The 11945-nt window shown below is 32.0% G+C and overlaps 1 protein-coding gene across 8 annotated transcripts; it reads right to left on the bottom strand.

The window, feature by feature from the left end:
• Positions 1-400: 400 nt before the first annotated feature.
• LOC127736397 (uncharacterized) lies at positions 401-8092 on the bottom strand. 8 transcript variants are annotated; one of them, XR_007998959.1, is made up of 4 exons: positions 7922-8092; positions 7117-7292; positions 1167-2383; positions 401-1135 (listed from the first exon to the last, which is right to left on the bottom strand). XR_007998959.1 is itself a non-coding variant. In XM_052246919.1 (4 exons), the coding sequence occupies exon 4, from the start codon at positions 2264-2266 to the stop codon at positions 1259-1261; it is 1008 nt and encodes a 335-aa protein (XP_052102879.1). In that variant the 5' UTR covers positions 2267-2383; positions 5887-6047; positions 7117-7292; positions 7922-8092; the 3' UTR covers positions 401-1258. The 8 variants fall into 8 exon arrangements, 7 of the variants coding, with proteins under 7 accessions (XP_052102879.1, XP_052102875.1, XP_052102876.1 ...); XM_052246919.1 differs by adding an exon at positions 5887-6047 and having other exon boundaries at positions 401-2383; XM_052246915.1 differs by having other exon boundaries at positions 401-2383.
• Positions 8093-11945: the final 3853 nt, after the last annotated feature.

The raw sequence follows: 11945 nt of genomic DNA, 5'->3' as shown, positions 1-11945 counted from the left end.
TAACAGATTGCCCGATGTCAATACTATTATTTGTTTTAAACATCAGAAAATAGGCTTTTTCAGAGGATGTGAATATAAGCCGAGCCGTGATGACATAATTCGACTGTGACGTCTTTAAGGTGACATTATTAACGAGAGTTGTCAGATTTTTAGACAATTTAGGCAATCTGTAAGAATAATTTTGCTAAATATACATAGAGCACTAGTTTTGCCCAAAATATTTTTTGCCAGTGAAAAGATAAACAAAAAATATACTTACTCTTTAAATATCTTTTTGGGCGACGGTTGTGCTGTATATTGTTTCTAAGCATGTACAAGTCAAATAGTCTAATAGTCTAGATTTTGAATGACTTCGCCATTATGCTGAATTTTCTGGCTGTAAAACTCATTAAAAGGCATATTTTAAAGCAAAATTGCATTGTTTTATTCAAATGCATATATTCAACAATTAAATTTGAAAATCCGAGAAATTTGGAAATATATTTGAAAAGAAAAAAATCCCAAATATACCGTTACTGGCAATAGCTGAAAGTACCAAAGTACAGTAACTGCTGACATGAAAAATATGAAATGACTCTCATAGAATCTGTCGTAACTCGAAGTAGATTTCATCCATGAACAACAGGAACCGTACAGAACAACAGTATTGTGTGCAGTTTCCTCAAGAAATTATTAAACAAACTTTCAAGAGGGTGTAGATGGGGTCCTTAATTTCTGTATTCTTTAATTTTTATGTCATTTTTCTCTATTCTTTAAATGTTTGCTCTTTATTCTCTATTCTTTATATTATGCACCCCATTATTCTTTATTCTTTATATTATACACCCCATTATTATCTGTTCTTTATATTATACACCCCATTATTCTCTATTCTTTATATTATACACCCCATTATTCTCTATTCTTTATATTATGCACCCCATTATTCTCTATTCTTTATATTATACACCCCATTATTCTCTATTCTTTATATTATGCACCCAATTATTCTCTATTCTTTATATTATGCACCCCATTATTCTCTTTTCTTTATATTATACACCCCATTATTCTCTATTCTTTATATTATACACACCATTATTCTCTATTCTTTATATTATACACCCCATTATTCTCTATTCTTTATATTATGTACCTCATTATTCTCTATTCTTTATATTATGCACCCCATTATTCTCTATTCTTTATTTTGTGTCATATTTTTTAAGGTTAAAACTATGTAAAAAGTTTATTATATGTCATTTTCTAAAGAAATAAATCACAATGTTATTTTCGCGACATGAATTTTGGCAATATTTCCTTCGTTGACGATTGTGTAGCATCCAATCAACAAAAATCCTTCGCTATCTAAGCACAAACTGGCCGGATATGTTACTCCAAGATCTGTTAAGGTTTGTAAGCCAATTATATCTCCTTTTGTATTCAATGCATGTAGAGAATGGTTATCTTTGTCAGAGACTATTATGATATTTGTCTTTGTGACAACAATACCCGATGGATTGAACGGTGTTGGTGATGAATTGACACCACTGTGACCTTCGTATATGAATTTAACGCCACCAGATCTCTCTAACGCGACTAAACGCCCATTTAAATTTTCAAATAAATCAATTGCATAGATGTTGTTATATAAATCAGTGGATATTCTCCAGATATAACTAAACAATTTTTTACTCTTTTGATCATACTCAATTAATAATTTCCGTTTTTTGGATTCACCGAATACAGCAATTTGTCTGGTAGAGACATCTGTTACTGGAAATGGACACCCTTGTTCTCTTAGACCTAGGATAATCTCGTTGTCTTTATTGATATGCAGACCCAATATAATCATTGGTGAAGTGCTAAGAACTTTTTTTGTGCCACCGTCATTTGATAAAACTTTCAACTCTGAACCATGGAAATTTCCGTAATATATTTCATCTTTTTTGCCGAGTGCAAAATCTGTACATTTTATATCTAATGTCTGCAATAGTTTTATTGATTCTTTCAATAATCGAATAATGAAAAACTTATATCCATTCTCTTCTGTATTGTACGAGCAGTAGATTGTGTCATTGCCAGAATATTGAATTTTACTGAAATCAGGAACATCTGACGTATACGTAGATATGGGTGACGATATCACTGGTTGTAAAATTTGTAACGATCCAAACTGAGCTGAAATAGCAACTTCCTCCTTTCCATTATCTTTTATGGAAACTATATCATGTGTTTCGGACAATTTAAATCTGGGATGGATACGTTCTTTACAGTTTTCACACATTTACAATTCACAGTCCTTACACTTCCGTTTAATAACGTTAGGATTGTCACAAAGCTGACAAGACAATGGCAACTGTGCTTTCGTGATGGATGAAGCCATTTCGTTTAAAATTAATTCCTAAAGAAATAATCGATAACGCATTTTAAAAATATAAAAACAAAATTGAGCAAGATTAAAGAGACATGCATACAAAAGTTAATAAATATTTGATGAATACGATTGGTTTAGACGCAAAAATACAAAGCCAATGACCCGTCCTTATGCAAGCAATCGCTGCTTACTAGTTAGAATATCAATTGCATAACCTAACACGAAGGATAAAACATCAGAAAAATATCGTTTTTCTCTTTTAAATGAGAGGGAAAATCGGTTGATACAAACTGCTAGACGCCTAAAACAATATTCCATTTGAGAAAACAAATCATTGGCAGATATAATACATCCATGTGTATTGGCGGAAAGTTCACCCTTTGAATGCATAAAGAAGATTCCAGAATTGAAATTACAACATATTTTTGGTTATAAAGACATTAAATCGGACCTTTTGTAGTAGGCAATATATATTATTGATATTCGACCCTCTTCCAAATTGATTTATTAACAATGGATGAACTAAACAAGAGAAGTCTTGATTGTGTACTCCAATAATGATTAAAAGTTAAGATATAGTTAAAAAGATGTTGTTGTGCCATATGCATTGCGATATTTTACAATCACATATGTGTACTTACAAAAGTTAACCACAAGTACTTTTATGATAATTTGTATGCATATATTATGCGTTGTCCTAATTGATATTGAGTGCCACGATATGGTGATGTATAATTTTTATGGACAACCCTATTTTCAGGCTAAAGGTGCTGAAATGTGAGTATGATAACAAAATTTTCGTAGAACCCGTGAATTTGAGGTTAAATGTCGAATACTAAGTTTTACAAATATTGTATTAATTTCTGTTTTTGGATTAGATAAATAATATTAACGTTATATAAATAACCACAAATTAGGGTGTTTGTGTCACACTAGTCAGTAGTATATTGTTTAAGAACTTGAAATGACGATATGTTATAATAAAATAACGTCAAATTAAAATCAGATAGTTTTGCTACCATTTTTTTAATGTTAGCACAACTATCATTGAACAAATTTTTCGAGCAAAATATACAGAGTTAATATATAACTTAGCATATACATGTAGATACTTTAAGATGATCATAAACTCATAAGTAAATATGTCCCAAAACGAAATAATGCTGCATCCCTTTTGAGTAAATGGGTACAAAATGATCCGATCTACATCTAAGTCCAGACATTCTCTGAATAGATATATTATTCTCAAGTAAAAAGTTAAATCACAAAAATACTGAACTCCGAGGAAAATTCAAAACGGAAAGTCCCAAATCAAATGGCAAAATCAAAAGCACAAATAAATGATGATTTATACAGAAACAGCAGATTGGTAAATGCGAGAAGATTTTTGCTGACTGAACGTCCAGGTACATGCAACTTTTGGAAAGTAAGCTAAAGCTTTGTAAAATACAATTAGGCGTGTAAGGTAAGTGAAATTTGATTTATTGATAAACTAAGCAAAACAATTCAGAAAATGGACATAATAGAAATATGGAGTTAAGTAGGCCAAACAAAACAACATAATAATAAAATAAAACAAAATATGAATTTGAAATTAAATAGAAAATAAAATTTAAAATATTAAGGTTTCTTATTGATTGCTATATTCTAAATGATTTTTTATCACATATATTTTTTTTTGGACAAAATTTAAATACGAGTGACGTGACGTAAAAGAAATTTGGACAATTTAAATTTGAGTCAAACGACATTTACTTAAAAAGGTTTAGAAAAACGCTAAAAAATTCCAAAGATCTTTTAGAGTACATACAATCTAAGACTCTTTCATCTTTCAATAGTATTAAAACATTTGACTTTTCTACACTTTACACAAGTATTCCCCATACCAAACTAAACGACAAATTGAAAGAGTTGGTCCTGCTGTTTCATAAAAAAGAATGGTCAACGTAGATACAAGTATCTTGTCTTAGGGAGGGATAAATCGTACTTTGTAAAAAATCACTCTGATTTAAACAAAAAATTCTCTGAAACCGACATTATCCAGATGCTTAATTTCTTGATTGACAACATATTTGTTTCGTTTGAAGGACGTGTTTTTCAACAAACAGTCGGCATTCCCATGGGAACCAACTGTGTCCCTCTTCTTGCGGACTTGTTCCTTTATTTATATAAGCCTGACTTCATACAAGAACTTCTTAGGAAGAAAGAACAGAAGTTAGCAGTATCCTTTAACTTTACTTTCCGCTATATAGATGATGTTATGTCACTAAATAATTCAAAATTTGGTGACTATGTTGAACGCATCTATCCCATCGAACTTGAGATAAAGGATACAACAGATACAGTATAGTCTGCCTAATATATTGTCTTACATCTAGATATTGACGATGAGGGTCGGTTGTAAACAAAAACTTTAAGACAAAAGAGATGATTTCAGCTTCCCAATTGTGAACTTTCCATTTCTATGTAGCAACATTCCAAAAGCGCCTGCATACGGAGTATATATCTCCCAGTTGATACGATATTCCAGGGCTTGTATTTCCTATCATGATTTCCTTGATAGAGGGTTGCTGCTCACAAGGAAGCTATTAAACCAACAGTTCCAAGTGGTGAAGTTGAAATCATCCCTTCGTAAATTTTACGAACGCCATCACGGGTTGGTTGACCGTTATGTAATATCCGTTTCACAGATGATAGCGGATATGATCAAAATGTCGTAACTACAATTCCGTTCCTGTTTCTCGATTGTGACCTACCGATTTAGACTTATAACCGGACTACTAACACGAGCAACACAACGAGTGCCACATGTAGAGCAGGATCTGCTTACCCTTCCGGAGCACCTGAGATCACCCCCAGTTTTGGCGAGGTTCGTGTTGCTCAGTCTTTAGTTTTCTATGTTGTGTTTTGTGTACTACTGTTTGTCTGTTTGTCTTTTTCTTTTTTAACCATGGCGTATTCAGTTTATTTTCGATTTGTGAGTTTGAATGTCCCTTTGGTATCTTTGGCCTTTCCTTTAAAGACAAAATAGACGAACATTCTCTATCGAAAAATTAGTTACTGGGATTGTTTCGTGCGATATATACATGTTAATCATTCAAATACCTCAATGTGGGAAAATGCAAATGACTCATAGAGTTTATTTCATATTAAATAAAGTTATGCCGATTGATTTGTTTTACATAATGATTTGACATATAAAACAAAGACCAGGACAAGATAATGTTCCACAAATGACATCAGTTGCCTCCAAAGAACAAGGATAAAAAATAGTAAGTTAATAATAAAAGAAAGCAATCCTTTCGTATGTTCTGTTTTTATTTATAATACCCTCATCGAAGTCAAATGCACCATACGGGTTGACTGGGGTTTCGGAATGTTGTGATATGTGTACCCCTGCCTCCTGGCAGTAAAAGCCTAGCAAAAGAACACCCGTTTGTATGGCTGTAAGAAGCATGAAAACACAGCCATGTCCGGTAGAAATATGAACGTTATATTATCTGGTATGAGTAGTGCTGCATTCTATGTACCTTAAAAATCCGTTGCAATTTTTCTCTGAGGGGTCTGTATGTAGCCTGTTATAAGTCAAAAGTTTTGCCCTTTTGAACAATTTTCAAATTGCAGTTCAAATTACCGCCAATCATACAGTCAGACCAAATTGTGCATTAATCGCCGATAATTTGTTCTCATTCTGAAAATGCATGAAGTTATTGCCCATTAGCGTTTAGCAAGCCACAAGCAATCAACAATTAGTCGCTGAAAATGAATGATTAAATTATATTTTTACAGTTATATGATGTAGAAGAAAACCGTGCAAAACGGCACATACGTATATCAGGTAAATGACATAAATAAAGGCAACAGTAGTATACCGCTGTTCGAAACTCATAAATCGATAGAGATAAAAACAAATCTGGGTTACAAACTAAAACTGAGGGAAACGCATCAAATATAAGAGGAGAACAACGACACAACAAAAACACAACATTAATGTAACACACACAGAAACGAACTATAATATAACAATGGCCATTTTCCTGACTTGGTACAGGACATTTTAAGAAAAAAATGGTGGGTTGAACCTGGTTTTGTGGTTTTACATAAGTAATAAATGACATTTTAAGAAATGGTTGCCTACTTTTATCAGGAAAATTGACATATTCATTATGCATCAACGACAAAACAATACCACATTATGAAAATCAAATAACATACAAAGAAGGGGGATACTATGAATACATTATTCAAATTGCAGACAGATCTATGGCTATGAGAAAACAAATAATGTCTGAGTGATTTTTGTTTAGAGTTCACATTTTTTTTTTGATTCTTGCAGTTTGGCACTAGTTGTTTTTTGTGAAACATTTACCAATAAAAGCCTTCACTTTCCCAGTATAAACTGATTGAAATGTATGTTCAAATCTGTTTTACTGTTTGTACTGCAACTTCTTAAGTATAAAACGTATTTGTCGCCGATTATTATCTAATTATTTCTTTCAATAGCAATACCACTTGGACGGAAAATGTTTGCAATGTTATTATAACTATTTGTTTAATGTTGAATGTATGCATTTAAATAAAAACAATGCTGTTTTGCTTTAAAGTACAAATCTTTTAAAGAGTTATAAGGCAGTGAAATGTCAGAAAATTCAATATAACGTTCGGAAAATCTTGAACATTTGACTTGTACATACTTAGAAATAATATAGAGTACAATCGTATTTGAAACAAATGTTAATCAAATTTTATCAGAAAAATACCTGAATCGTCTACGTCAAGTCCTTGTTGAAGCAGTTTCGTCAATAACGTCTCACATGAACATGTCTGTCCTTTTTATGGGTATCCTATCAGGATTTAAGGGCCAAGTTTGTCTGGAATCGTACCCACCTTATAAAGCAGAGGTAGACAATCATAATCATACCGTTACTGCCAATAGCTAAAAGTACCAAAATACAGTTGCTGCTGACAAAAACAATTATGAGTTGACTCTTATAGTATAAATTGTTACACTAAGTATTTATGTATTCTTTAATTTTTATGTCATTTTTCTCTATTCTTTATGTTTGTTGTCCTTTATTCTATGTACTTTATATTTGGCACTCCATTATTTTCTATTCTTTAATTTTTTGCAATGTTTTGGTCTATTTTTATGAAGATTTAGCCTATTATTCTCTATTCTGTAAACCCCATGAAGACCCTCTTTCAATACATGACAGAAAATAAATGTTACATATATATCAGTCTTCTTTCATACTCTACATGTATTACACGGTATAAGGTAATCATATTTTACCAACACAACAAAATACATAACACCAAAATTCAAAACAACTGTATGATTGTAACTCGTTTTTAGCAAAAAAAGAATGCTTATAACTGTTAGCCGTAGTAACCTTTGTCTTTAGTTTAAGTTAATCAAACAGAATAAATCCAAATGAATAACTTTGACTTGTAGTTATCATAGAATTAAAACAGTTATATATAGTAAGCATCAACGAGAAAGCAACCCGACACATTAAGTTCTGTTGAAGAAATCAAATAAAATTATATAGATACAGTACTCACTGTGACTTAAATGAATACTTCAATGCCACATTTGTGACTTAAATGAATACTCCAAAGACACATTTACTTAGTCTAAGTGACATACAACTAACGTCGTCTCCGATAACTAGCATGGCTGCCTTAAATAGTTTTCTGCCATTAAAATCAATATATGACAAACATTTTGATATTCAAAAGGTAGGTATTTTAAATGACACCAGGTATTCAGTATTTTGATTCGGTTGACATATTCTTACTTTAACAAGTGGTTATTTCGAAATATTAAGGATTTTCTACCCCAGGAATAGATCATCTGAGCTTCATTTGGCGAAACCTTATGGAATATTGGTCCTCTATGCTCTATAACTTTGTACTTTATTTTGCGCTTTATCATATTTGAATCGATGTTCCACTGATGAGTCTTGTGTAGACGATACACTCGTCTGGCGTACAGAATTCTTAGCCTGGTAGCTTTGATGAGGTTATTTACTACTTTAAACATATAAGAAAAATAAACAACTGTCATTCAACTGAGAGGTTAAGCTAGCTATATATAAAACCAGGTTTAACCCACCATTTTCTTCGAAAAATGTCTTTACCAAGTCAAGAATATGGCAGTTTTTTTGCTTGTTTCGTTGAATGATAGTGTTTGATTTAGTCAGTTTTTATGGACTTCCCCTTTTTGAATTTGCCTTGGAGTTCGGTATTTTTGTTATACTTTTGTACGTCAACACGACATATCATAATCAAGAAATCACATAAGAGAATGTCAAGCTCACTATTTTCCAGACATTGCGTACAAACTCAAAGACAAAATAGCTCTTAGTACAGCCTGTAACAAGGTTACAAGATCACGAAAGAGTGGTTGAATTAAACTTGTTAGCTTCTCTGCAGTTTAGCCCTTAAAAGTAGTCTTTTACTTATATTTTACGTAGCATCTGTACACAGATGTAGCATGACTGAAATCTATCAAATATTTCTACTAAAACCGCTGTGCAGACCAATGCAAAACTTGAAATTATGTGTGAGCTTTTACTATGTGTACAGTGTCTAAATGGTTTTATTTTAATATGAAAAACAGCAATCATAGGATGTTCCTTGTCTTTCGGTTTATTAAATTTGTGTAGGTTTCTTCCAATATGAATAAAAGTTCATATCTCAATTCTTTTCTATAACGTATAGCAATCTCAAATAATTTTTGTGTGTACTTTTCCTTTTTTTTATTCAAGGTTCCTGTAATTTATCACCATTATTTTATGATGTGAAGGAAATTTGAATTGCGAGTCTAAAAACAGATTTATTGATCAAAATTTCAAAATTGAAATCTAATTTTTGTTTGCCTGTCCATAGACAGTACTATTACCAAAAAATAAACAAAATAAAAGAATTGGCATTACTGATTTTACATTTCCTTTTCTTCAATTTTACCACAAAAATTAAATTCAAAGTTTGAAAATATATGCAAATCTGTAAGAAGAAAGTTTATTAAAAACAAGGAATGAAAACATATAGCTGCTATAACAGACGTAAATGAAAGACAAATAAGATACAACTATAAAGTATAAAAAGTAAAATAACAAAAATACTGAACTCCGAGGAATATTCAAAACGAAAAGTCCGTAGTCAAATGGAAAAATAAAAAACTGAAACACATCAAATGAATGGATAACAACTTTTATATTCCTTACTTGGTACAGGAATTTTTGGTCTGAACATGGGTATTCTTTTTGTAAAATATAATACACCATTAAAGATTCGCAAGCGTTATGGTGGTTCTGTAAAATGAGATAAGTATTACCATATTTACATTGGTGGTCCGACAACTGGAACTTTTAAGCAAAATTCTAAATTCAGACACTTAAATGTGAATTCACTCAAACATAGTAAAAGAACAATGAATCATAACAACTGGAAACGCAAAATAGGGCACACCTTTTGATGCTACATTCCTCTCTTTATTTACAAATAACAAAGGATACACAGTTTAACCAATGCAACACAGTTCGTTAACTGTTATTTTCTAAAGACCCAAATCACAACACTATTTTGGCGACGTGTATTTTGGAAGTTCTACTTTCAATGTAAGAGTTACATCCAATTAAAAAAAAACCTTCACTATTCAAACATAGACTCGTAGGAAGATTTACTCCAAGATCTTTTGCAGTTTGTAAGACAACCAATTCTCCTTTTGTATTCAACGCATGAATTGAATGGTTATATTGGTCGGAGACTATTATGATATGTGTCTTTATGATTACAACACCCGTTGGATTGGATGGTGTTTATGATGTATTGATACTACTGTGACCTTTGTAAATGAATTTTTCACTGCCCGGTGTTTTAATGCAACTATTTAAAATGGTCAATTGCATAAATGTTATTGTCGTAATCGGTGGTTATTCGCCAGACATAACTAAACAACTTTTCATCATAATTTTAATCGTACTCAATGGATAATTTTCTTTAGTTGTTTACATCGAAAACGGCAATTAGTCTGGTAGAGAATTCTCTGACTGGGAATGTAGACCCTTGATCGCGTAGACCTAGAATTATCCTGTTGTCTTTATTAATTTGAATGCACAATAAAATCATTGGTGAAATGCTAACAGATGTATTTGTTACACCGTCATTTGATAAAACCTTCACCTCTGAATCACGGAATTGTCCGTAGTATATTTCATTTTTACAGCCGAGAGCAAAATCTACGCATTGTTTATCTAATTTCTGTATTATTTTTATTGATTCTTTCAATAACCGAATAACGAAAAATTTGTATACTTGATCTACATGGTACGAGCATTAAATTGTTTCATTGCCAGAATATTGGATTTTACTGAAAGCAGGAACATCTGAGATATATGTAGATAGTAGTGTCGGTATCACCGGATGTGAAATTTGTAAAATGATTCAAGCTGAGTAGACATATCACTTTCCTTCTTTCCAACATCTTTTATGGAAATTATAGTATGTGTTTCGGACAATTTAAATCTGGGATGGATACGTTCTTTACAGTTGTCACATATTCACAATTCACAATCCTTACATATCCATTTTTAACGTTAGGATTGTCACAAAGCTGACAAGGCAAAGGAATTTGTGCTTTTCTGATGGATGAAGCCATAACGTTCAAGAAAACTCCTAAAAGTAAATTGCAATGTATGTATACCTAAAACATATTTTATATTATATTTGAAAAAAAGTATTTACAAAAATACCGAACTCCAAGGTAAATTCAAATGGAGGTAAGTCCATAAAACCTGACAAATTCTTACGCACAATATCAACTAACGAAACGAACGGAAAACGTCTGTCATATTCCTGACTTGGTAGAGGCATTTTTCAAAGAAAATGGTGGGTTAAACCTGGTTTATAGGTAGCTAAACCTTCCACTTGTATGACGATATTGAAGTTTTACGCGAAATGGTTAAAATATATATATTCTTGCTACCCGTATATCTTAATAAAAATCTTCTCATTGAAATTTACCCTTCTGTTGAGTAGCTGAAAAGACTAGTAGATGACATATGGTGTTACCGTTGGCTCCCGTAGCACCAAAGAAGAGAGCATCGTCAAATTTTGTTTGGAAAATTAGCAGTAACAGAAAGAAGGAATAAGCCGTATTTGAAGACCATGATCTTCTTGACAAAATTCTTGACCGCTGTTTAACTGAAATGTATCACTTGAAGAATCCTTCACATGTACGAACAGCAGAGAAGAAATGAGAACCGAGTGTAAACCTCATGCATAATAAATTTCAGAAACAATAACCTTTATGAAATAAAATTGAAAACCCGTCTTCGGCTGAGAATCGTCTCTGAACTTGATCGTCTGTGACGTCTTGGAAGGAACTGTTCGCCATTTTGAATCCTAATTGAGTTCATGCATGGGTTGTCACGTAATATTCTCACTACATTTTTGGTCTTTCTTATAAAACATATTTACTAAACAAGTGTCTATTCATACATTAAAATCGATCATAACCAACAACAATAGCAGTAACAATATACCCATCCATAGAGTAGTAGCAGTGGAAATATACTACTCT

Source organism: Mytilus californianus, unplaced genomic scaffold (genome assembly GCF_021869535.1).
Source record: "Mytilus californianus isolate M0D057914Y unplaced genomic scaffold, xbMytCali1.0.p SCAF_30, whole genome shotgun sequence".
Classification (NCBI taxonomy): Eukaryota; Metazoa; Mollusca; class Bivalvia; order Mytilida; family Mytilidae; genus Mytilus; species Mytilus californianus.
The sequence above is the reverse complement of the archived record's forward strand: the minus strand, read 5'-3'. Positions and strand labels throughout refer to the sequence as shown.